Source organism: Anolis carolinensis, chromosome 2, assembly GCF_035594765.1.
Source record: "Anolis carolinensis isolate JA03-04 chromosome 2, rAnoCar3.1.pri, whole genome shotgun sequence".
Taxonomy (NCBI): Eukaryota; Metazoa; Chordata; class Lepidosauria; order Squamata; family Dactyloidae; genus Anolis; species Anolis carolinensis.
In genome coordinates, this window is record NC_085842.1 from 116862200 (window position 1) to 116888892 (window position 26693).

General features: G+C 44.5%; 1 protein-coding gene across 3 annotated transcripts; it reads left to right on the forward strand.

The window, feature by feature from the left end:
• The first annotated feature begins 1880 nt into the window (after positions 1-1880).
• On the forward strand, positions 1881-19273 carry efcab9 (EF-hand calcium binding domain 9). Of its 3 annotated transcripts, XM_062970440.1 has the most exons (5): positions 2434-2568; positions 3446-3493; positions 3932-4033; positions 17296-17472; positions 19038-19273. In XM_062970440.1, the coding sequence occupies exons 3-5, from the start codon at positions 3932-3934 to the stop codon at positions 19179-19181; spliced, it is 423 nt and encodes a 140-aa protein (XP_062826510.1). In that variant the 5' UTR covers positions 2434-2568; positions 3446-3493; the 3' UTR covers positions 19182-19273. The 3 variants fall into 3 exon arrangements, with proteins under 3 accessions (XP_003217408.1, XP_062826510.1, XP_062826509.1); XM_003217360.4 differs by lacking the exon at positions 3446-3493 and having other exon boundaries at positions 1881-2568; positions 3885-4033; XM_062970439.1 differs by lacking the exon at positions 3446-3493.
• The last annotated feature ends 7420 nt before the right edge of the window (positions 19274-26693 follow it).

Here is a 26693-nt window from a genome sequence, read left to right on the forward strand (position 1 = left end):
TTTTTAGGATGTGTTGGGAGGTGAGGGCATTGTCCAAAGTTGGAAAGTCCATCTCTTTTTCCGTGTATCTTCCCTACCTTTCTCTTCCCTCCTCTCGCCTTGCAGGCTACTGCTGAAGGAACACATCACTCTTGCACAGGTATGGGCAAACTTGAGCCCCCCAGGGGTTTTGGACTTCAGCTGTTACAATTCCTAACAGCCGGTAGGAGTTGAAGTCCAAAATCCCTGGAGGGCCCAAGTTTGCCCATGCCTGTTTTTGCTGGTACCTTTTCCACTCAGTTGTAAGGGGAGGGGGATTGAAATTACATTGGGCCTACATGTGACCCTTGAGTTTTAGGGGATCTCTCCTTTAAGAGATTAAATATGCATTCGGAAATTTCACAGTACCTGAATAAATAAATGCTTCTAAAATTAAGCTTGGATACTTAAGGAAACTCCAACACTTGGACTAATATATTTGAAGCATGAAAGGAAACACGAAAAACTTAAAACCTAAGTCACTCTGTCTAGGAGAGGTAAGATGCATTGATCAGTACAGTAGAGTCTCTGTTATGGTTGAGCCTTCTGGCTCTGATACTAGGAGACGAGGTCGTAAGACTCCTCGAGAGTCAGACTCTTTTGAGGAGCGCGAAAGGAAACGGCTCCGGGACTTATTTGCAGAACCAACAGACGAAGACTCCTTTGAGGGTTTTACCGAGGGAATGGAGGAAGAGATGATTAGCTCAGAGGAGGATGATATGGAATGGACTCGTGTGAGGGAGGGTTTGGGTGTCACCGGCAATGATAGCATGGGAGGCGACTGGCGGGTTGCAGGATCGGACCCGTGGACGGGCTGGAGGGATGGAACGGGATCCACAGCTAGGGATGCTGTGGGGCGTAGTCAAAGGTGTTTTAGCTCTGATGAGGATGATGATGAGGAGGCACCTGGAATTAGGATAGCAGCTGACAGCGATGAGGAGTTATGAACTGGCATAAAATGGGGTCTAGACTCATTGGCTAATTGCGTTGGGCAAGGTAATCTGGACGAACGCTTGGGCTCTTGTTGGGGAACTTCCTGAAGACGGGTGTGATTCGTTTGCTGGATACGTAAGTTACCAAGGACACTGGGCATAGATGGCGGGAGGAACTGTGTGGGGTTTTTCTGTGCAACTTGTGTTTAATCTTGATAGCTTGGACCTCCGTCGTCTTTTTGACGGACATTAATTGCCTACTCTGGATTGACGCTGGACTGACTGACTGACTACGACCTCGGACTATCCCTTCTGTGGCTATCGGTGGAACTTGTGAACTAAAGACGTCTGTACCTGGCTTTCGACCTTGGACCAGATTGGGACCCTGCTGACCGTTGCTACCCTGATTGATGTGCCTGGACCCGGATTTCGCTCGTTGCACGGAGGAGTAACAACCTCAACTGTAGCTTTTGAGTAGCAGAGAGGAATCTGCTGCCAGTTATTTGTGTTATATTGAATCTCTGTTTATCAACTTTTGTTTGTTTAAATTGCCAGGCTGAAGTAAGCATTTTTGATTTAACCCGGATTAAACTCCTGTTTAATCCGGTTTATCTTTTGAACCGTTTTTTATACTAGCGGAGTCTTTTCTGTATCTTTTCACATTGAAGGCAAGTGTTTGCCTAGTCCTTTGTTTCTTACGGGCATTTTTTAGTTCTGTAACTTTAATAAACTGTGTTGAACTTTATTTGGTGGCGTTCTGTCTGTGACAGTCTCACTTATCCAACACTCGCTTATCAAACGTTCTGGATTATCCAACGCATTTTTGTAGTCAATGTTTTCAATATATCATGATATTTTGGTGATAAATTTGTAAATACTGTAATTACTATATAGAATTACTGCATATTGAACTACTTTTTCTGTCAAATTTGTTGTATAACATGATGTTTTGGTGCTTAATTTGTAAAATCATAACCTAATTCGATGTTTAATAGAATTTTCCTTAATCCCTCCTTATTATCCAACATATTCACTTATCCAACATTCTGCCGCCCCTTTTATGTTGGATAAGTGGGACTCTACTGTACCTATTTTCAGAAATTGGTTTCAGTGTGACAGTATGTTACAAATATCTTTAGGTGGACTTCACTAATAGTGTACATATTAGGACTATTAAATGTGTTTTGTTTGTATATTATCCACCCCTGCATCATGCTAAACACTTCACGGCAGACAGTTCCATTTTAAAGACATTTGGTAGAGATTGAAGCCAAAGGCTTCCCTAATTCTTCTAATATTCGATAGCTTTAGTACACTCAGGAATTGATGTTAGTCTATAGTTTTTTGTGTATTCTCCTATTTCAATCTCTTTCCTATTATCTTGCTGTTCCAGTTCCAAGGTGGAACTCTTTGACTGTGATGCAGGCATTGTCTGGACTTGAACCAACGTTCCACAAGTGAACAGAACTCATTCTTGGCAAGATGAAACTGAAGCCAAGATGTCTCATGCATTTCTTGTGCTTAGACAGAATGTATTGCTTGTTATCTGTCAGAAATGCTAGAGTCTTGGCATACTACTTTTCTCTCCTTGATGTTCATAATAAGAATTCTTTGAATAGTAAGTACTACAGAACAGGCTGCAAAGATGCAAACTACAGTTTATGTGTAATCTCCCTCAGGCATTGCTGATCAAAACCATTATAACAATGTGTCTTTTTTTAAATCCTAAGTGTAAGGATGCAGCAGGATGGGATGAGAAAGCTAGATAATACCTTTTAATGGCCATAATAGTACTGAAAAGTTTAATATCTTAAGAGAGCTGGATTGATTTAGATACTCATTATTTAATCTCATTTAACTGCTTCCAAAGGTGAGCCGCCAGATTTGTCTAGAACGCCTAAAAGTAGAGCATGAAGGCAGCAGGCTCTTATTTGTTTATCCTTTGCATCTGTTGTTCAGGGGCCCAAATACATGTCAGAACACCACACCCATATGAACCGAAAGACTAAAGTGCATCATGAGGAGGGGATCTGGCCTTTCCTTGTTTGGAGTTCCATTCCTGGAAAATGCTTTTTTTTTCCAACTGGGATGCTCCTAACTTTAAAAAAGCAGTTTGGAATAAGAAAATATGGATGAACAGGGAGTTCAGCTCTCTGGGCCCATTTTTCACTTTAAACAATCTCTCTTTCACCTTAATATGACTCAATAGGGATTTCATCATCACATACCTCTTGGTTTTTAGGCCTGTTCCTGGGACTATTTGGGGTGCTGATTCAGAAAATTGCACTAGATAGACTGTATGAGCTCTATGGTTATGATTTTTTTTTACGGGTGAGCAGATGAAATGGTATATGCCATATGTTCTGTATCTCAAAGACTAGACGTGATGGGGAAAACTGGTGCCATCCTGGACCAAAAGCAGAGGAATGGAAAAGTCTTTTATGTATTCCAAAGGCTTTTATGTGTATGTCTCTCTCTCCTTATTTTACATTTAGTGTTTGTGTACTACTAGTCTTCCTGAAAATCAGTAGGTCTATATCAAGGTATGTCAAATATAGTCTCTTTTTTAAGTAATACAGCCAAATTCAGAATGCTATGGACACTATTATTTTAACAGAAGAGTCTGCGTAATGGAAAAAACTTAGAGACAACATAATATTTTGGTCCTTCTGTCTAATCATATTGAAACAATCATTGTGTTGGCCACCAGTTTATGTAGAAGAAAAAAGCAACAGAAGAGCTGCTTTCAGAAAAACAATTAGAAGATGCTTGTATTTTGCATCTCTTGTCCCTTTTAATAAGAACCATTCACCCTGTCAATCAGTGTTTCTATCTGTACTGTGAATTAGAACATGTTTTATATATACCTATGCAATGGATTCTATTAGTTAAATATTTTGAATGTGCACTGTCTAATACAACATTGTTTTCCAGATCTGCAGTTTTTCCACTTTCTTAATTATATAACTGATCTAACCAAGATGCAGATCATGCTGGTGTTTGACTTGCTGGACTGGAATGGCTCAGGAGAGATCAACTTTGATGAATTCTACATGTTGGTGTGCATCATAATGTCTCATGAGGCAAGTTAACATAGGTTCCTGTAAATGTATATGTATATAAAAAGTGGTCTGTTTCACAGGGACCGAGCAAATTTTCAGGGAGTACAACAAGGCTGCTTCCTGCTTTCCTATCCTTTATGCACACAGCAAGGTTGCTAGACAGAAAACTGGAGAGAGCTCCTGTATCTTTAGTGGGAAATCTTCAGCAGACATTGATTGTGAGACAACTAGGTATCAAGCAACATCTGCAGACATTTCCCTCTCTGCACAATAATTAAAGGCACAAGAGCTATTTCCAGTGTCATGCCTGCATAAATTTAGCCCTTCTGTTTTTATGATACACAGCTCATGTTTCAGCCCCCAAACCTTGTTTTTTAACACCAGAGTTCTTCAGTTCTCTGAAATATATAACTGGTTTTATATCAGCCGCCTAAGCAGTACCAGGTCCCTGCTTAAAATTTTACTTTGCAAATCAACTGACACTATACTAGAAGCTCTTCACTAAAGTCAGGATGTAACCTTGATTTCCATACTCATTTCCTGCTTCATGAACTGGGATTGCTAAAGTTAGGGATATTTCATCAAAGCTTCCAAATTACCTTTGGCCACAGGATTATAAAAAGGAAACCAGAAAGTTTTCTGGCACTTTGGCATTTCTACATCTGATTTCATGCAGTAGTGACAGATACAAATTGCTTTTGCTAACATACCTGCTTTGTAAACTTCACTAGCAAAAGAACCAGTCAACTTCAAAGTGAAACAAAAAGCAAATACTTCGCATGAAAGTGAAATCATGTGAGATGATATTATTTTGAGCATGTTTTCCTAGTAACTTGTTTAAGAGCACTGCTTTTTAAACTGTGTTTCCTCTTAGCTCAATATCACGGTCACAAAAATTGGCAACACTAAAAGGTTTCTGAATGCCAGCCATTTTCACAAATTTGTTAGCAACACCATGCAGTGTTAAGTGGGCTCTGCAGAAAATGCTTCAGCTATACTCTACAAAATGGAAAACCAACCTGTTTAGCAAACCTTGGATCTATTTTTTATACCTATACAGTATATGTGGAGTCACAAAAACTTTCTCTACTGCAAAGGAGTCATGAGTGGGAAATGCTTAAAAAGCCCTGTTCTAGAGGATGTTTCCAGTTGGAAGTAAACACATCTTGCTTTGGGGTTGTCTCTTGAATCCTGTCATTACACCCAGACCTTGCCACAGCTCTCCCAAAACTGATGTTCTCTAGATAATATATTGTACCAGTCATCTTCTGCCAACCCATCCAGTATTCATGTTTGCTGGGTATGATGGAAGCTGTAATCTCACACATCTGGAGAGTACCAGGTTGAAGAATGCTATTGAAATCATGTGGTATTTTGCCACCAAGATAGGAAGATATGTGAAGTATCTAGTTAGAGGTTGTCCTCTGAAATTCCCTTTCTTCACTTCCTTTTTTTGATGTGGAACATTTCCCAATCTCATTAACTGTCCTGAAAGCCTTCAGTGTTGTAGAGCATTCAGGCATATATAGCTGTGTCCTTCATCTTACACAAACAATAGCATGAGGTTAAAACCAAAGATGAAGTACTTTGGCCACATAATGAGAAGACAGGAAAGCTTGGAGAAGAGAATGATGCTGGGGAAAATGGAAGGAAAAAGGAAGAGGGCAAGATGGATGGATGGTATCCTTGAAGTAACTGGCTTGACTTTGAAGGAGCTGGGGGTGGTCATGGCTGACCAGGAGCTCTGGCATGGGCTGGTCCATGAGGTCATGAAGAGTCGGAAGCAACTGAATAAATAAACAACAACAAAACAATTTAAACAATTTGATATGTCAATGGCAAATTAAACATTAGTGCATACAGGCGAGTGAGAGAGGAAATGGAATACCACATAATACCACTAACTTCTCCTTGACTTTGGCTATGCATTACTGGAAGTTTGCCAATCCACTTTTCATAAAATCATAGAATAATAGAGTTGGAACAGACCACAGTCCAACCCCCTGCCATGCAGGAAAAACATAATCAAAACATCCCCGACATATAGCCATCCTGCCACTTTTTAAAAGTCTGAGCTGGAAATTCTTTAAACTGGATAACCAGCACATTCGTGTTTCCATATGACTGATGCAACTCATGGCAGCAGAAGAGCTCAAGGGATCACTGCAGAGGAGAGGGGTTTCCATTCCAAGGCAGGGTGCGGCTAAGGAACTCTGCCTGACCCCACTGTAACTCTTTCCAGATACTCTAAAGGTCACGGCAATTTACCCGTTCCCTTTTCTGAGTAAGGAGACTATTACATTATTACATCTTCTCTGCATTCAGACCATTGGGTAAAATCATAAACTAGAACAGCTTCATATTCAATGGAGCCTGTTGAGAACAAGATTAATTCTGGTGTTGATTTTATCTATAGAAGACAAAATGTGACCCTCCAGCTATGCTGAAAGGTGGCTCCCAGCATCCTTTACTTATTTATTCCATTTATATGCTACCTTTCTCCTGGATTAGGATCCAAGGTGGCTCATCAAAGAATAAACTAAAAATAATACAGTTCTAACATGCAATTAAAATTATCACACTAAATTAACATGTGACAAAAAACCCCCAATTAAAAACATTAAAAAACAGTACCTTTTCCTCAAATGAGAAAACTTCATGCAAGCAGTTCCCATTAAAAGTCTTAAAGAGAAAGTTTTTTGTGAGCTGATGGAAGGAGAGCAGAGAGTGGAAGAGCCTAGCTTTCCATGGAAGGGAATTCCAGAAGAGCAGCCTAACAGTTGATACAGGCTATGGAGCTGGCTGTTGTGATCCTTGTCAAATCTGAAAGATGGAACTTTATGAAGTCTGATCTGTAGGAAGACAAATTTTTTGGTACTTGAAGTGACAAAAATTTGATAAAGGGTCTTAATACTTTTTCCATTAGATGCTGTGATTATTAGACTCCCATCTTGCAATTGATCTGTGTTGTTCTCCAGTTGGATGAATGAACATAAAAAGCTGGAAATACCATGTGTATTGAGTAGTCATGGTATGTGTGCACAAACAGGGTGGCTGAAACTATATGCAAAGTAAGCACCTACGTGTGGCGCCAAACCGCTAGGGGTGCCATTGCCGACAGGACCCACAGAGAATTGAAGGAGGGAGAAGATTTGCCCAGTGGAGGCTTCCCCCTGCCCTACGTGCGAACTTTGCTCCCTTCCAAGCCCCACTGAGAGAGAGCCCTCCCAGAAAGTGGGGGGGGGGGGAGAACCTCATGGGAAAGACGGTGGTGGGGAGAAGATGAGTGGCACCCTTCTCCTTCTTCCCTTTCAGTTTGTGGGGGCTGTTGGGAGAGAGGGAAAAGAAAGTCCAAGAGAGTCAAAGAAGACATTAAGACCATGAAGGGGGAGGGGGAAGGTGTACCCAGATGCTGTTTTTATATTTTTATGTTTTAATATCTTAATGTTAATGGTTTTAAATTATATTTATATGTTGATTGTTACTATTGATTTTTTGTTATGTTTTATTTGCTTTGTATAATGTGGCATTGCATTTTTGTCTAAATATATGTTGTACGCCGCTCTGAGTCCCCTGCAGGGTGAGAAGAGCGGGATACAAATGAAGTAAATAAATAAATAAATAAATAAATAAATAAAAGAAAGAGAGAGACTGGGGGCAGTGTGGGAGAAAAAAAACCTCCTTCCCCTTCCATGCGTGTCTTTTGGGTGCTTTGGCTTGGAAAGTCATTCATGAGAGTGAGAAGGCAAGACGGCCACCTCTTATTTCATTCCTTTTCTTTCTTTCCCTCCCTGGGCTGGGATTATGTTTCTTCGGGAAGAGCCTCGTTGCCTGCCTTGGTCGCCCTCCGTCCCAAACTGGTTTCCCCTTGAATTGCTGACTGGATCTGGAGAGAAAGCTTTGGGGAGAGGGGAGGGGGATCCTCTCCTTCCCAAAGACCAAAACCATTAGCTGGGTTTTCCTCCATTACTTGGTCCTTTGCTCGCTTGCTCTCTTTCTCTCCTCCTCAGATAATCCCTCCCCATCCTTTTCCAGGAAGGGCCTTTGGGGGCAGGCGGTGGGGCCTCTGCTTCTGCAGCCTCTCCCACCCACTTTCGGCCCCACAGTTCCCATGGAAGGCCTTCTGCTGCCTGAGGCTGCTCTTTCCTAGCCCTGCGAGAGGCAGAGGCAGCAAAGTTTGGGAAGGACGCGGCAGGGCGGAAGAGGACTCTCTCACAGAGCCCCCTCCCCCTTTCAGATCCCACTGTTCTCTCTCTCTCTCTTGCCCGAGATTCCGATGCCTGAGGCCGAGCTTTTTCCTCGTGAGGGAGACAGAGGTACTTAAACTGAAACTGGGAAGGCAGCGCCTTCCTCTGACGAAGGAGGAGGCAGGGAAGCTGAGGAGTCTCTCTCATGGTGCCCCCTCCCCTCACCCCTTTCAGGCCCCACTGTGCTCTCTCTCTGTCCTCCAAAATACTCTGCTGCCTGAGGCTGAGGCCAAGGAGGAGGCCTCCAGAGTGCAGGAAGAACCCTCAGCTCCGCTCCTTCCCACGCACAACCAAGGGATCCCACCTGAGGAGTCAGTGGCTCCTCAGTTGTGGGCTGGCGGGGGGGGGCACAGGCTGGAGGGGAACCCAGGCATGGCAGCAGGGCTCCTGGTCGGGGTTGGGAAGGCACAGGCCTGCCTGCCTGCCATTTGATGGATCCTGGATACCGCCTTAAACCTAACTAGGGGCCCAAGTATCTGGAATGGGTAGAAGGTCCTTTGCACGTTTCAGCCCTGTGCACCAACCGCACCCATTGCTTGAGACGCTGGATCTGCCCATGTACCTTAGTTATGTTCTGTTTGCTTTAACCTCATTTATTTATTGTGTCAGAAGTGAACCGAGATTACAGTTGTCATGTATTTGAAAAGACAAACAAAGTTAAAAACTTAGCATTTGACTAAATATCATTTGATCAGTGGCTGGCCACTTAGAGTGCCTCTGGAGTCATTGTGCATGTGACAGGGCTCAGTCCTGTGGTTTGCTGCTCTCCACACTCGCATGTTGTGGACTCCACTGTGTGGCCCCATTTCTTAAGGTTGGCTCTGCATCTCATGGTGCCAGAGCACAGTCTGTTCACCGCCTTCCAAGTCGCCCAATCTTCTGTGTGCCCAGGAGGGAGTCTCTTATTCAGTATCAGCCATGGTTTAAGGTTCTGGGTTTTAGCCTGCAACTTTTGGACTCTCACTTGCTGAGGTGTGCCTGTGAGTATCTCTGTAAATAAGTGGTTCCCAACATTTGGGCCTCCAGGTGTTTTGGATTACAACTCCCAGAAATCCCAGCTAGCTTACCAGTTGTTAGTAACTGTGGGAACTGAAGTCCAAAACAACTGGAGGCCCAAAGGTTGAGAACCACTGCTTTAGATCTTGATTTAAGATGTTGTCATGCTGGCTGATATCTGAACAGGCTGTCTGTGTAAGTGGACACCTCCGCTACATACACATTTTCACTTTTATTAGGTAAATAGACTAGGAGACTTAAAACAGTTTACAACATAATAACAGCAAAATTCAATGCCTAACATACATATAAAACCAAACCATAAAATCTAAACAAAAAAACATAGCTATGCATTAAAATAATTAAATCAGACTAACTTGAGATAAAACAACATTTATACATGAGGACACAGAATTAAAACCACCTAATATAAGGACAGGTTGCTTACCTGTAACCGTGTTTCTTCGAGTGTACTCTGTGAATTCACACTAATGGAGAACGCTGCGCCTGCGCAGGCTCCAACGGATACTCTTCCAAGCTAAAGTTTGAAATTTGGCGGTAACCCCGCCCCTCTCCCCAGAGGGTATAAAGGGCGCCCTCCGCGCCCGCTCTCCAGTTCCTACGCCGCAAAGGCAGCGAGAAAGGGAGAGGTTTGCATGTGGGGAAGGAAGGGCGGGATTGTGTGAATTCACAGAGTACACTCGAAGAAACACGGTTACAGGTAAGCAACCTGTCCTTTTTCTTCGTGTACTCTGTGAATGCACACTAATGGAGACTAGCAAGCTGAGGTGTAGGTAGGTGGGATAGCAAACCCGATAACCAGTCTAGTGTCCAAACAACACATTTATTGAGCACAAGGTGCAAAAACAAGCAAGTGCAACAGTCAAAGAAAACGATGCAACAGCATATAGTGCAAAGAAACCGATCCTTGTTATTAGGACCCAGAACATAATCACAACATTGTATGTGAGCGATAGTCTGTAAGAAAATACAGAGGTAAGTATAGACCCATTTCCTGAAAACAGAGGTAGAGGTATTCATGAAATACATTTCAGTGCAGTGGGTAAGTATAGTACACAAGCACTACGTTAATGAACCCCTGAACACATGAAGTACATAAAGGGTGGATGACAGCGGTCAGCTTGTAAAAAGGATAAGCCAAAAAAACTGGTTTTGAGCAAGGCAACAACATTAGGCAAGGCAGGAGGAAAGGATAGACCTGGCAAAGGCCGAGTCCTTGAGGTTCTTTGAGTCCATCCTGTAGTGTGAAACAAAGGTGGATGGAGTGGACCAGATAGCCGCTCGACAGATGGAGTCGAGAGGGACGCCCCTCAGGAAGGCTGTAGAGGTGGAAAGGCCCCTCGATCTAGGGCGGATCGAAGAGGGGGGTTGGCGTTTAGCCAGCTGGTAAGCGAGTTCGATAGTCTGAGCAATCCAGTGTGAGAGTCTTTGAGAAGAAAGTGGTTCGCCCAGCTTATGGGTAGCGTAAGCCACAAACAATTTAGGTGACTTACGTATGTCCTTAGTCCTGTCCTTGTAGAAAAGGAGGGCTCTCCTGACATCCAGGAGATGAAGTTTTCGTTCCAAAGAAGAAGAAGGATTAGGGAAGAAAGCAGGAAGTATTATGTCCTGGTTCAGGTGAAAAGCAGAGACCACCTTAGGTAGGAAGGTGATGTCCGGGCGAAGAACAGCCCTGTCGTGGTGGAAACGGAGGTAGGGTTCGTCCACCCGAAGAGCAGCCAGTTCCGAAGGCCTGCGCACAGAGGTGATAGCGATTAGGAAGGCCGTCTTCCAAGAGAGAAGGTGAAGGTCTGCCGAGGCCATAGGTTCAAAGGGAGCTGAAGCTAGTTGAGAAAGGACGAGTTCGAGGCTCCATCCGGGAGTTGGAGGTTGAACTGGAGAGTGCAGGTTGTTGTAACCTCGAAGAAAGGTCTTAATGAGATTGTTAGAAAAAAGAGAAGGTTGTCCCTGACGCTGGAAATGCCAGGAGAGAGCAGCGAGATAGGATTTTATCGAGGCCAGAGAGAGTTGACGATCCGCAAGAGAAAGTAGGAAGTCCAGGATCAGCGGGATCGAAGTAGGGGCGGGATCGACGTGTCGGTCCCGAAGGAAAGTTTGGAATTTTGCAAGCTTGTAAGCGTAGGCTCTTGACGTGGCCAGCTTATGGGCGGCACGAAGGATCGCCTGCAGGTCTGGGTGGAGAGAATTTAAGGAAGTATCCTCCAGGCAGTCAGGTGTAGGGACGGGACGTCGGGGTGGAGGACCTGTCCCTTCTGTGAAGATAGTAGATGAGGGAGAGTTGGGAGAGTGCGGGGAGGATCCGCACACATCCGGAGTAGAGTTGGGTACCACGGCTGGCGTGGCCATGCAGGGGCGATCAGGATGGCCGATGTCGGCGTTAGATAGAGTCTCTCTATTACCCTCGAGATGAGAGGGAAGGGAGGAAAAAGATAGACGGGTTCGAGAGTCCAGTCGAGGAGAAACGCGTCTCCGAGACAGCCGGGAGTCGATTTTGGAGGTAGTCTCGCTCCGAAGCGAGGAAGTTGAGCATTCGAGGGGGAGGCAAAAAGGTCCAGAGCTGGCTAGCCCCAATAGTCGAAGACGGATTTCAGGATTTCGGGATCGAGACGCCACTCGTGGGGGGAGGTTGTTATTCTGCTTAGAGAGTCTGCTAGCGTGTTTTGAGCCCCCGGAAGGTGAACTGCTGACAGGGTTATGTGTCTTGCTATGCACCATAGCCAAATGTCCATCGAGAGAGTCATCAGTTTTCTCGAGCCCGTACCCCCTTGTTTGTTGATGTAGTACATAGCTACTACGTTGTCTGTTTGTATCAGAACAGTCTTGTGGGGAAGAAAGCGAGCAAACGCCCGGAGGGCTTTGAAGATTGATAATAGTTCTAGGAAGTTTATGTGGTGAGACTTTTCTTGGATGGACCAAAGGTCCCTGACGGTGAGGTTTGACATGTGGGCTCCCCACGCAAAATTGGAGGCGTCGGTCGTGATGGTGACTGACGGGAGGGAGGGATGGAAGGGAAGTCCCACACAAACGTTCGCTGGGTCCTGCCACCAACGAAGGGAGAGGCGAACGTGGTTCGGTACCGTGAGAAACATTGAGCTCGGATGCCGATGGGGTTTGAAAGAGTCTATAAACCATCTTTGGAGAGGTCTGAGACGTAGTCTGGCGAAAGGAGTAACCATGACCGTGGAGGCCATGTGACCCAGAAGAACTTGGACAGAGTGGGCTCGGATCCTGCGGTTGCGGAGGAGGAGAGAGAGGTGTTGCTGAAGGGCTAGGAACCTGTCCTTCGGTAGGGAGGCGGTTTCCGTGATGGAGTTGAAGAGAGCTCCGATGAAGCGGATCTCTGTGGTTGGGAGGAGTTGAGACTTTGAGACATTCAACTGAAGGCCCAGCCGTTGCAGGAGAGAAAGAGCTTGAGAGACGTGGTTTTGAAGGGATGAGGGGTCGGACGCGACAATCATCCAATCGTCCAGATAAGGAAAGACCATAATGCCCTGTTTTCTGAGGTGCGCTGCCACCACGGCGACCACCTTCGTAAAGACCCTTGGGGCCGTGACGAGGCCGAAAGGGAGAACAGTGAACTGGTAAGACTGTCCCAGGAGCTTGAAGGAAAGGAAGCGTCTGTGGGATCGACGCACCGAGACGTGGAAATACGCGTCGCGTAAGTCTATAGAGGCAAAGTAGTCTCCGTGTCGGAGCATCGGGAGAATGGAGGCCACCGAAACCATTCGAAATTTTGAAGGCAGAATGAAGAGGTTTAGGGCCCGCAGGTCGAGGATAGGCCGAAGACCTCCGCCCCGTTTGGGAACCGTAAAGGATCTCGAGAAGAAACCTCGAGTGTCCTGCTCGGAAGGAGAAGGCTGGATTGCGCCCTTCGCCAGAAGGGAGTCGACCTCGGAGCATATTTCCGGTGAAGGGTCGGTGTGGAGAATGTGACCCGTGGGGGGCAAAGTTTCGAATTCCAAGGCATAGCCGTCTCTGACAATGCGAAGAACCCAGGCATCTGAGGTTATAGACTCCCATTCGCGGTAGAAAGGAGCTAGGCGATCGAGGAAAGAGCCGAGAGGAAGGATCTGGTCGGGGCCTAGGAACGGCATGGCAGTGGCAGTAGTAGTGAAGGTAGAAAAGTCCCCGAGAGATTGGGCGTCAGGCCCGTCGCTGGGGTTGTGGCATAGCTGCAGCACCCTTGCCCCGACCTTTCGGGACCTGGTGCTGGCGGCGAGGTTGTTGCTGATGACTGTGGTGACTTGAGCTGGACGAGCGTCGAAACGGCTGGTGACGAAAAGGCCGAGGGTAGCGACGGTACCGTTGCGGGAACCATCGGGTCCGCTGAGTCTGAGGCTGATCGATCCCGCACTTTGTTGCGAGAATCTTAAAGTCATGATTGGACTTCAGTTTGTCATCAGTACCAGAATTGAAAAGGCCCTGGGTGTCGAAAGGAAGGTCTTCGATCACCTGTCGAGAGGAAGAAGAGAGTCCTGAGGACCGAAGCCATGCATGCCGTCTGATCGCTACTGCGTGGGCAATCATTTTTCCGGCGGTATCACCGGTATGCTTAGCCATTTGAATTTGGTCGTGTGCGAGAGAGTCCACCTCCTGTTGGAGGGTCGAAAGGACTGACCGGTCTTCGTCAGAAAGTTTGGCGAAGAAAGGTTGGGCTTTCTCCCAGAGGATCTGTTGATAAGCGCCCATGCAGGCCCCGTAGTTCACCATACGGCAAAGGAGGAGAGCGCCGGAGTACAGCTTGCGGCCTACCGCATCGAATCGTTTACCCTCCCTGTCGGCAGGGGAGTTGGAGTGTCGACCCGACGATTGGGAAGCCTTTACCACCATGGAGTTTGGGTCAGGGTGATGCTTGAGCCACTCCAAGGCTTCATCATCGGTTCGGTACCAGGCCTCTATTTTCTTAGAGGTTGGAGGTATCGAAGATGGAGTCTTCCAAGATGCCTGGATTACGTCCAGGAGGTATGGAAGAAAAGGCAGCAAGGTGGCTGGCGGGGCTTGGGCTTGAACCCTCTTGAAAACGGGGTCGGTAACAGCCTTTGAGGTTTGTTTAATTTCCATCCCCAGAGCGTCTGCCATTCTGACCATCTGGTCGGAGAAAGCCCGAATATTATCCGTCGGGGAAGGTGGGTCGACCTCGTAGGCGTCGTGAGGCGGGGAGAGGTCGAGACCGAGAGAGACAACGGAGGCGGAGAGTATCGACTCGGGGCGTTCGATATCGGGGTCATCCTCCTCGGGCCCTTGAGGGGACCGGGGAGGAGAAACAAGCACAGAGTCCTGATGAGGTATCACCTCAGGAGCAGCGGGAGCCGGCTGTGGAGGAACGCCCTTGGACGCGGAGGCCTGGGCGGCACGGGCTAAACGCGTCATCTGTCTACCCCTCTCAGGTGTTTGAGCCGGGGGAAAGAGTTCTTGTCGAGCCGGAAGACGAGATGGTGCCGGCTTAATAACTGTCCTGACCGACCGGTCGGGGGAGGCTTGCGCGTCCGCATCCGAGGACTGACCATGAGGAGAGGAAGAGGAGCGGAGGCGTTGTGCTGGTTGGATAGGAGAGGATCTCCTAGAGGAAGGCCCAGAGGAGGGGACGTCCTTCTTCGAAGACGCTGAGGAGGACGACCTCTGGATCATTCGTTTCTTTGCTGGGGGTTGCTTCGACGCGACCCTCAGCGATTTTCCTGGCGTCGGGGGAATCGGGCACACAGCTGCCGAGTCAGATTGAGCCCGTCTGGATTCCTCCTGAGCCCTCTTGAAGGCAATCTTCATGGCGGAAGAAGATGGCGGCGAAGCCAGGCGGGATCGAGTGGAAATGGCCGAAGCCACCGAACTCGAAGTTGATGAAGGGCCCATTTTTCCCGACCGGGTGGATACCGTAGCGGTGGTCACCGTGCAGGGCGGTTTGGTCGGTCGCGGTCTCGAAGTTTTCGAGGTTTTACACGATACCGACGGAGCAGGCCTGGACGCCATCGAGGCCGAGGTGGAAGTAGAAACCTCAGGAGCAAGAGTTTTTTTCGTAAAGAGCTGCGCGGAGTCTCGCAGCTCTATTTCTTCGGGCCTGAGCTGTAAAGGCCAGGCAAAAACGGCAGGTACCGACGACGTGGCTTTCGCCGAGACAGAAAAGGCACTTAGCGTGCCTGTCGGAATCTGGAATCTTAGTGGCACACTGAGTGCACCGCTTAAAATGCGTGGTTGACATAAGAACGAAGAGTCCGAAGTGAGCTTTGCGGCGGAAAAAAAAGGAACTGGAGAGCGGGCGCGGAGGGCGCCCTTTATACCCTCTGAGGAGAGGGGTGGGGTTACCGCCAAATTTCAAACTTTAGCTTGGAAGAGTATCCGTTGGAGCCTGCGCAGGCGCAGCGTTCTCCATTAGTGTGCATTCACAGAGTACACGAAGAAAAAACATTAAAATCACATGATACAAAATCATAGACCCGGGGTCATTCCAGTTGTCGATTGCACATATTCCATGCTTATTTCTTGTACTGCACTACTTTACTGGCCCAAAGCTTGGTCCCATAACTATATCTTGGTATTCTTTCTGAAAGCCAGGAGGGAGGCTGCTGATCTAATCTTACCGGGGAGAGAGTTCTAGACCCGAGGAGCCACCACTGAGAAGGCCTTGATGGCGTTCTTTATCTTTTTGAGAGAATGAGGGTTGCGTTTTTGGAAATGGTGCCCTCAAGGGAAGCCGCAGGGAAGGTGTGCTCCTTTCCTCCTTCCTTCCATTGGGGATCTGTGTAGGGAAGGGCTCGGGTGTCCCCCCAAGGCACAGAGTGTGCTTGGTCTTTGGGAGGAGCCACGGGGGGGGGGGGGGGTTGTGAAGGGAGTCACCATTGGTCTTCGGCTCAGAAGTGCTCAGGCTCCTCCCCTTTGTTGTCAGTCCTTCAGTTGTAAAATGAATAGGAAGGGGAAAAAGGAAAGGGCCTGAGATTGTTAGGAATCATGGGAGTTGAAGTCCAAACACCTGGAGGGCCAAAGTTTGCCCATGCCTGGTCTAACAGGTTTTCCCATCAGGAAGTTCTCCTTTGTGTTTAGGTGGAGTCTCTCTTCTACAGTTTGAATCTATTGCTCCATTGTGTCCCACAGTCTCCAGAGCGGCAGAAAGTGAGCCTGGCCCCCTCCTCAGTGTGATCCCCTTTCAGATGTTTACACATGACTATTGTCCCCTCTCTGTCTTCTTTTCTCCAAGCTAAACAGACCTCCTCCTAGGGTTTGGTTTTCAAACCTTTGATCATTTTGGTCGCCCATTTCTGGACACGTTCTTTTAAGAAATTCCTAACAATGGTTGCACAGGCTAAATAGATCCCTGTGCAGAAACCAGTCCTCTTGTGGGGAGGGGGTGTTCAGATGGCTCTGCCCCTTTCCCTTCCCGGCTGAGCGCACTGAGCCATGCGGAGACAGCCAAGCCTCAGCTCTGAACCGGGACGCGGGGGGGGGGGGGGGGGAGAGAGAGAGAATGTGCAGCTGGTTTGTAAGGTAAGTCTTTTATCTATTCTATTCACCTCTACCTTCTACCTTTATTTTTCAGTGATTTTTTTTTGGGGGGGGGTGGGGGGCAAAATACTGTTTGCTTACACCTGAAAATTACCTAGGGCTGGCCCTGTGCGTGAAGAATAATAGTCAACTGATAGTTATATCGTTCATTAAAGAGATCAGGACAGCTCTAGCACTTAGATATCTGCGGAACAAAAAGCCCATGCTCATTGGTGAAGTTTCCCTATGACAAATTTTCCCATTAGTACATTGTAGTGGTTTGACCTTTGGGCTACAATTGGAGACCAGGGCTTGATTCCCTACTCTGGCATGCATGGAAACCAATTGGGTGACTTGAATGTACATATTGGGAACATTAAAAGCATCTATTCTAATTCACCATCACTACTACTACTAATAAGAAGATAAAATAAAAAGTAGAGGAATATCTCTGCCAATGCTTAGTTTCTTTATCCTGGAATGGAATATAGGAATTGAGATAAGCAGGAAAAGGTAATTTTGTTCTTTAACTTCATTTTTTTGAACTAGAATCACGTTGAAAAGCAGTTCATGTATCGCCATTCTCATGCTGTTTTTGAGTTGCTGGACATCGACGGGGGTCACACTGTGGGCCCTGCAGAATTCCAAGCCACTCGCTTCCTGTTCAATATTAAGAAGGGCGAGCTGAGCCAAATATTCAAGGATTTTGACATCTCTGGTGATGAGGTAACCAATGGGATTGGGTGGGAGAGAAGATGCCCTATCTTACTGTCTCATCTGAATAGGTCTTTGGCAGTCAGCCTGAAAAAAAAAGACTTCTGAGGATGTGGTTGTGTTTCACCATAAGAAAAAGTGTGTTGTGTATACCTATTCTTCTTTTTGTATTGCTCATCTATATCCTTTCTCACCAAGTATGGGGTGGAAGTACCTTGTATTCAGCCTGAAGGTCATTGATAAGAACAATTATTTATTTATTTATTTGCAGTATTTATATTCTGCCCTTTTCACCCCGAAGGGGACTCAGGGCGGATCACAATGTGCACATATAATGGCAAACATTCAATGTCATATAAACATAGAGACAGAGACAGAGACTCGGAGGCGATCTAACATTCTCCAGCTTCCAGCTTCCTGAAGGTATGCTCGATTCTGGTCACAGGGGGAGCAGCTGCTTCGTCTTCCACTGTGGCATCTTGATGGATACTTCCTCATTCCAAACGGGAGCTGGACAAGTTTTATGGTGTCGTAAATTAGTTAAATTTGCCTCCCCGCAGAGCGGTACCTAAATTCCTACTTGATAGATGCAACTACCTTTCGGTTGCTTAGGTCAACAACGACACGGGCTGGCCTTGAACTCACGACCTCTTGGTTAGAGTGATTTATTGCAACTGGCTACTTAACCAGCTGCACCACAGCCTGGCCCCTAACTAAGAAAGACTCTTTAAAATCCTGTTCAATTCTTTGCATGGAAGTGAACTCTGGTTTGTAGATTGGGGTCCCAACTGCACTGGCATATAATGCAATTTCAAACTGCATTTATATGGCAGTGTAGATGGGGCCTGGGATATTGTTGGACTTGGGTTTACTCCTGACTGGACACCAACAGAATTTAGTTGTGCTTTATATTTATGGTGACAAAATGTTCACATTTGCTTTTTTAATTACAAAGTAGCCCACTCACTTTCATTTTACCCCTACACTCTGCAACTACTGAGACCTTTCCTAGATTGGAATTAAATAACAGGACCAAATATAAAGTTCAACCCCTAGGCTAGTTTTGTAGCCACACTCAGAACTATAGAATTTCCAGCAGTAGCAAGAGGTTGGACAAGATGTGTCTGAGGTGCATCTACACTGTAGAATTAATGCACTTTGACATCATTTTAACTGTTGTCACTTAGTGTTATGGAATCCTGGGATATGTAGTTTATGAGGCATCAGCATTCTGGCAGAGGAGACTAAAGACCATGTAAAACTATAGCTCCCATATTTCCATAGCATTGAGCCATGGCAATTAAAAATGGTGTCAAACAGCTTTCTCTGTCAAATAGTGTGGTGCCTCACCAAGCTGCAACTCCTATGATTTCATGACAATTAGTACATTAGATGCACGCTTAGTTACTATAATCGTGAGTGGACTTTCATGAGCAAGGGCACGTAGGGAGCGGGAGAAGGTTGGCAAGAAGAATGATAATGTTTGAAGGGTGGAAGTTAAGTTTTGACAGATCATTTCATAAACTTGCCATTCATATTTCATTAAACCACTCTTTTTTCTTCTCTATTTTAAAAAGCAACTGAACTACAAGGAATTCAGGATGTTTACGATCTTCTGCATTGACCGACAACAAAGGAAGGCAAAGGAAAAGCTGAAGAGGCAGATGTCTAAGGGTGAAACTGAGGATGGTACCCTTAGAGATGAAGAGACTGAAGGTTAATTATATGCAGAAGAAAATAGCACCATCCCTCTTGTAGCCAGAAAATCAAAACATTAAAGAGAAAAATAAAAAAAGGATTTTCATTAAAAACATTCCAACTGAAATTACTGAATGATATCACAAGGGATAAATGACTGTGCTGAACTTTATAAATACTAAAATATTCTTTTAAAATGGTAGTTTGTTTTTCTAGAAAGAAACTGAAGAACTATGCTCAGCTTTCTATCTATGCTTTTTTTTAGTAAAAAGCACACATACATGGTATTTAATGACAGAGTTTCATGTACTAATGTGAGAGGTAGATGTTGAACTTCTTTTAAGTTGTTAAAATTCTACCTCTCACATTGCCTTGTAACACACATAAACATACACATAGATCTCATACACATGGATCTCCCAGCCATGGCCTGTCAGCTGGTGCTTAGGGAGGTCTTCTGAGTCTTGTTCTTTATTTACTGTTCTGATTTTAGAGTGTTTTTTAATACTGGTAGCCAGACTTTGTTCATTTTCATGGTTTCCTCCTTTCTGTTTAAATTGTCCACATGCTTGTGGATTTCAATTGCATCTCTGCGTAGTCTGACATTGATAGTTGTTAAAGTGGTCCAGCATTTCTGACTTTTCAAATAATATGCTGTGTCCAGGTTGGTTCATCAAGTGCTCTGCTATGGCTGCCTTCTCTGATTGAATTAGTCTATGGTGCCTTTCATGTTCCTTGATTTGTGTTTGGGCACTCCGTTTGGTGGTCTTGTGCACAGCTGCATGGTATACGGTAGACTCCTGCAGAGGTGAGAGGATCCCTCTTGTCCTTCGCTGAATGTAGCATTTCTTGGATTTTCTTAGTGGGTCTGTAGATAGTTTGTAGGTTGTGTTTCTTCATCAGCTTCCCTATGTGTCAGTGGTTCCCTTGATGTATGGTAAGGACACTTTTCCTCTGTGTTGGTCTTTGTCTTTACTCTTGTGGTTTGTTCTTGGTCTTGCAGCTCTACTGATGTCTGAGGTGGAGTGTCCATCGGCCTGTAGAGTCCAGTTTAGGTAGTTCAGTTTACCTTGGAGAAGGTGGGGCTTGCAGATTCTTTTTGCACCGTCTGCCAGGGCTTTAGTTGTGCTTTTTTGCTTGGGTGATTGTTGGAGTATTTATGTAGGTATCTGTCAGTGTGTATAGGTTTTCTGTAAACTGTGTGGCCCAATTGTTGATTTGGTTTGCAGATGACTAGGACATCTAGAAATTGCAGTTTTCCTACATTTTCTTTTTCCATTGTGAATTGGATGTTTGGGTGGATGTTGCTGAGGTGGTCCAGGAACTTGTTCAGTTCTACTTCTCAATGGATCCAAATGGTGTCAAAAAAGAAGTTCTGTCTCCCACACTGGACATTCCACAGATATACAAACCTCACTTGTCTAGTTTCCAACAGACTTCAAAACTTCTGAGGATGTCAGCCATAGATGTGGGTGGAATGTCAGGAGAGAATGCTTCTGGAACATGGCCATACAACCTGGAAAACTTACAGCAACCCAGTGATTCTGGCCACAAAAGCCTTTAAGAACACAAAGAGGGGGAGTAGTAGTAATAGTAGTAATAGCAGCAGCACAATATAATAGCTCCTATTCAATTATTTAACTAGTCAGCCCTCCATATTTGTTGGTGTTAGGGGCACAGAAACCCACAAAAGTAAAAAAAAGAATAAAAAATCCTCACAATATATTGTTTTTGCCTGAGATAGTACCTCTCTAGAAATCTGCAGGTCCTCCAGCTTGACTTCAGGGCAAGGGTCCCCAAACTAAGGCCCAGGAGCCGAATGCGGCCCTTCAAGATTATTTATCTGACCCCCACCCTAAACTTTAGACTTAGGGTTGGCCTAAGTCTGAAATGACTTGAAGTCTCACAATAGCAACAATCCTAATTCACATTACTCTCTCGTCAGGCAAAAGGAGCTCTACACTTCCCACTAAAATTCTGGTAAGTTTATGTTGGTTAAAATTGTTCTTCATATTAAATATTGCATTGTTCTTTCATATATTTTTACACAACAAATAACATATGTGCAATGTGCATAGAAATTTGTGCATGTTTTTTTCTCAAACTATAGTCTGGCCCCACAATAGTCTGAGGGACCATGATCTGGCCCTTGGATTAAAAAGTTTGAGGACCCCTGCTCTAAGTGAAACTCTGCTGGTGTGATGACTCATGGGCCATGTAGTCCCGTTCCTAGTATTATTGTGGCAGATGAAGAGGAATACTTGGGTTTCCCACCGTTTCTGCCAGATTTGGAGCCCTTGCACCTGCAAGATGTTTGCCCACAAGAAGTCAGACAAACAAGCCTTGAGCAGAAATCTCCCCCATTTTCTCGCCGGGATTATTATAATCAAGATAGAAGCGCTTGAGAGGCGACTCGCCGGAGCGCTAGGATAGCTGCCAGACAATTAGCTGATTAAGTCTGCTTCCCTTGGGAAACTTTAAGGAGTCAAGCATCTGGACACAGTAGAGGTTTCGTTTCTTGTTCTCCAGAGAAAGTGTTCCTTGGCGGGAAAACAAGATCCTATTTAGGTGTTTGTCCGCAAAGGAATCCTTGCGGAGTCAATTCGTCAGCTGGAGGAGTGAGATCGTGTGTAGACTTCGTACTCCAGTTCCCTGCTTCCCGGATCAAGTTTTCAGCCTTGCCTCATCCCGCGTTTACCACGGACCTTGTTTTTTGCTCTTGTTGCCTCGTCTCAAGCCTTGTTCTAGCCAAGTATCAAGTTTGCCTTCCAGCCTAATTGCCAAGTTTCTATGGACTTAAGGACCTTGTCTTCTCCCCACACTTTGCTTGGCAAAGTGTGTGTTTCGGTTATTGGATTATAACTTTGGACCTTAATATCACATATTGGACATTATTTTCCTGGACTATATTTGACCTTTCCTTAAAGGTCTACTTCTGAACTATATTCTACACTTGTTTTTATTGACTCTATACATTTCCTTAATAAAGATATTAGATAGATTCTGGTCTCTGCGCATGGTTATTGGTGCTCTGCAGCCTGGGTCCTGACAGCTGGGAATTGATTATAAAATTATCATGGATCTAAAGATTCTTAGAGGTGTGATATCTCTAGAATCTTTAGATTTCCCAGCATGACTAGGGTCGATATCTAGGGGAAGAGGACCACAGAGTCACACTGGTGGACCTAGAGATTTCTGAAGAGAAGATTTCAATCAAACCTGTAAGTGTGGACAGCTGACTGTACTGCAGAAAAAGCTCTTACAACACTAAACCTAATATATAACTGATGGCATCTCATGTCACCAGGGATGAATACATATTCCAATTTTGTAAAACTATACTATTGGTTAAACTAGGTTTTTCTGTATCTTTGCTTACTATTGGCTCTGGAGACTTGAGATGGGCGGGTCTTTCCTTTTAAAGATACAATGATCCAAAAATCTCACCATTCTAGTGTAAAGGTTCTGTGCTCCCCCACCTATACAGTGAAGAAGGGCTATTGATTGGAACTATATACTACAGTCCTTTGCTTTTGCTATGTTTTGGCTGTGTTGTATCCTCAGATTAGAAAAAAACCAGCCTTGCAGTAGGAATAAAATGTTGCTTCTCATAGCAGAAATGGATACTGAATGCTCTATGACAGTGGTTCTCAACCTGTGGATCCCCAGGTGTTTTGGCCTTCAACTCCCAGAAATCCTAACAGCTGGTCAACTGGCTGGGATTTCTGGGAGTTGTAGGCCAAAACACTTGGGGACTCACACGTTGAGAACCACTGCTCTATGACAAGGGAAATGTCATCTGTTTGTGCAAAACAATACCAATCAATTTTTACTCTATTTATTCTCTCCCCCCCCCTCCCCCGGTTCAGGCTTTATGTGCACTCAGAGAGATTTATCTTTTTAAAAATGTCCACAGCACTTTTAGAAATGTCAATATAATGATGTTTAAAATGAATAGATCTCGACCCAAGCATTGTATATCATCAATCTCTGTAAAGATATGCAGATATTGTGGTAATTAAAAAAATAGTCAGCTGAAATGTTGCTTTCACTTTTAACCTTCATCTTGAGTAATTCCAAGCTTTTGCTGTTTTCTACTAGTAATGTGGTGTGTCATTGGCATATCTTTAAATTACTGATGGCTCATCCTCCAGTTTTCACATCTCTTATGAGTCTAATATAGTCTAATTTAAGCTGAGGAAAAAAAATGCATGCTCCTTGATCCCCTTGTCAATTGCATGTGATTCTGTTTGTTCATATTCTGTCCTGACAGTGGCCTCTTATTCCACGTATAGGATATACATCAGGACAATAAAATGCTGTGGTACTTCTACGTTTTTGCTCACATAGATTAATTTAGTTGTTGAATGGTTACTACAACCTTTGGTGTAGCCCTTCTTGGGGATTGGTATATATACTGAGCATTTTATGTCTGTGGGTCTTGTTTTGTTTTCTGCATTTGTTCACAGAATTTTGATGAAATAGCTTGACACAGCTCTGTTGGTATATCTGTTCTTGATGCTTTGAATGTTTCTTCCACTTTCTAAATTGTGGGTTCATCTCCAAAATATTCTCTCTCAAAGGAATGTGACTTCCTTTCATCCCTATTGTATAGTTCTTCACTCTGTTGGTTCTATTGTCTTTTCATTTTGTCTTGAATGTATAATGCGCTCTGTTGATAATTCACCATCCCCACTCTTTTAAAAACCTAATTTTTGGATATTGCACAAGAAAAAAGAAAAAAAAAGAATCACTTATTCTACTTTTTTTCTGACTTCTTTGTACAAATTACTATAACTCTTATTTTTCTTCCTGTGTACAAGTTGCTGAACATGGGATTCTGATCTTTTTTCTGTCACCTTTAAAATTGCTTCTTGTTTGACCTTGAAATATTTAATCAATCAGCTAATAAAGCTGTTCTTTCTTTTTGGCTCCAGATAATGTATTTCTTGTATTTTTTCCTGACAGTGTCATGGTTTCAATCTAGAGCTGTTCTGGCTCCTGTTCAGTTGGGTTAAAATAATACAAAACTGTTCTGTACAATATCTTAAGTTTTTACAGGGATGTTCTTCAGTATGTATTTTGACACAATGATTGATTTAGTGGATTTCTTTAGCTTTACAGTCTGAATTTACACCAGCGAACGTTCACAGCTTCCAGTGAAAAAATAAGGAAATTATCAAGATGATAATCAAGATGATAATCAAGATGGTGAGCAGCCAGCTGCAACAAATCACTCTGACCAAGAGGTCATGAGTTCGAGGCCAGCTCGGAGCCTGCGTTTGTCTTCTGTCTTTGTTCTATGTTAAGGCATTGAATGTTTGCCTTATATGTGTAATGTGATCAGCCCTGAGTCCCCTTCAGGGTGAGAAGGGCAGAATATAAATACTGTAAGTAAGTAAATAAATAAATAAATGAGGATTTGAATCTCTGTCTCAGTCTGGCACATCCGGTTGTTGCCTTCAATGTATTTGTTTTTCACCAGGCAACACAAGCCGATCCTCAAAATGATTGCACATATGGTTTGGACTACAGTTTTATATCAGTCATTTACAACCTTTGACTCAATGGCTTGAAAAAAATACACATTCTAAGTTACATTTACAAATTGGTATCCTAATTCAAGATATTTTATGCATAAGAGGAGGAAGGGAAAGGGGAGAATCATAGAGAATATACCATATTTATTCAAATCTAATGCTCACCATGTTTGGCTAAATGACCTTGCCAAAATATGGGTACACATTAGATTAGCATCATATAGTAATCTTAGTGCTGAGCCAAAGCAAAAGGGGAAGCTGTTTCAGGAGTACCTGGAGATCCTATTTGAGGGAACTTCTCTCTAGTTTAATGGCCAGGGCTCAATGCTATGCCATCCTAGAATTTGTAGTTTGATGAGGCACTAGGATTATTTGGCAGAGAAGGTTCAAAACCTTGTCAAACTACAGCCCCAAGATTCCATAGCACTGAACCACGGCAATTAAAGTGAATCATCTGCAAATAAAAATACTTTTGTTTTTCTTGATGGGATAATTTTTTAGGCATCTTTAGGTTCCCCTAGGCAACTCTATGGTCAATGTCCACCGGCTGACTATAAAAACATGCTGGAGGGCCAAGAGATTCCTAGAGAAGATGCTTCAATGTGACTCTGTGTCAATCTAGATTCCTAAGGAGAACATGTGATTATTGGCTGTTTCAATAGGAGCATAGTGTCTAGATCGGGGGTCCTCAATTTTTTTAAGCAGAGGGTCAGTTCTTGATCAATCAGACCATAGGGGGGCAGACAATAATTTGAAAAAGAACATGAACAAATTCCTATGCACACTGCACATATCTTATTTGTAGTTAAAATAAAACACAAAAGAACAAAACAATATTTAAAATGAAGAACAATTTTAACCAACATAAACTTGCCAGTATTTCAGTGGGAAGTGTGGGCCTGCTTTCAGTTAATTATAGTTCCGTTAATTAGGATTGTTGTTGTGTGCCTTCGAGTTGTTTCAGACTTAGGGCGACCCCAAGTCTAAAGTTTAGGGTGGGGGGCTGGGTAAATTACCTTGGAGGGTCACATCTGGCTCCTAGGCCTTAGCTTGGTCTAAATCAAGGGAACTAATGGTTCCCTTCTATTCTGCTTGAGTCAGACCTCATCTGGAGGACTGTGTCTAGTTCTGGCCACTGCAATTAAAGAGAGCTGCAATGTGTCCAGAGAAGGGCAACCAAAATGATCAATGTTTTGGAAACCAAACCCTTTGGGGGAATGGCTGAGAGAGCTGGGTATGTTTAGTCTGGAGAAAGGAAGGCTGAGAGGCCATGTAATAGCCAAGTTTAAAAATCTGAAAGGATGTGACATTGAGGAGGGAACAAGCTTACTGGCGCCAATCACTCTTGTATTATTCTTCATTGAAGGCCCTGATTCCAGACAAAAGTTTTTATCTGGCAACTGAATGTTAGTAGGGAGGGGGCCATTCTGATGTCTTTCATAAGGGAGTTCTAGAGCCACGGAGCAACCACCGAAAAGACCCTCTCTCTTGTTCCCTTGTATTTGCAAAGGTGGTGGGACCGAGAGAAGGGCCTCTCCTGTTGATCTCAAGGCTCATGCAGGTTCATAGTGGGAGATGCAGTCTTTTAAGTAGACTAGTCCTTGGTAGTCTAGGACTTTATAGGTCAAGACTAGCACTTTGAATTGTGCTTGGAAGCTGACTGGTAGCCAGTGCAGTTGTTTTAGCAGATGGGTAATTATTTCCCAGTAACCAGCACCTGTAAGTAATCTGGATGCTGACCTTTGAATCAGTTGGAACTACCAAACGCACTTCTGAGGCAGCCCCACGTAGAGTGTGCTGCAGTAGTCTAAACGGAATGTAAACAAGGTATGTACCAGCATAGCCAGATCAAGCTTTTCAAGGTATGGGCACAGCTGGTGCACAAACTTTAACTGTGCAAAGGCCCTTCCGGCCACTGTCAACACCTGGGCTTCCAGGGTCAGCACTGAGTCCAGGACAACCCCCAAGCTGTGGACCTGCGCCTTCAGGGAGAGT

Excerpts from the sequence above, each read along its gene's own strand:
- efcab9 (XM_003217360.4), top strand. The coding sequence starts at position 2,433 with ATGAAACTGAAGCCAAGATGTCTCATGCATTTCTTGTGCTTAGACAGA. Across the intron at positions 2,569-3,884 it reads TAATAAGAATTCTTTGAATA|ATCTGCAGTTTTTCCACTTT; the intron begins GTAAGTACTACA and ends ATTGTTTTCCAG. Across the intron at positions 17,473-19,037 it reads TTGACATCTCTGGTGATGAG|CAACTGAACTACAAGGAATT; the intron begins GTAACCAATGGG and ends TATTTTAAAAAG.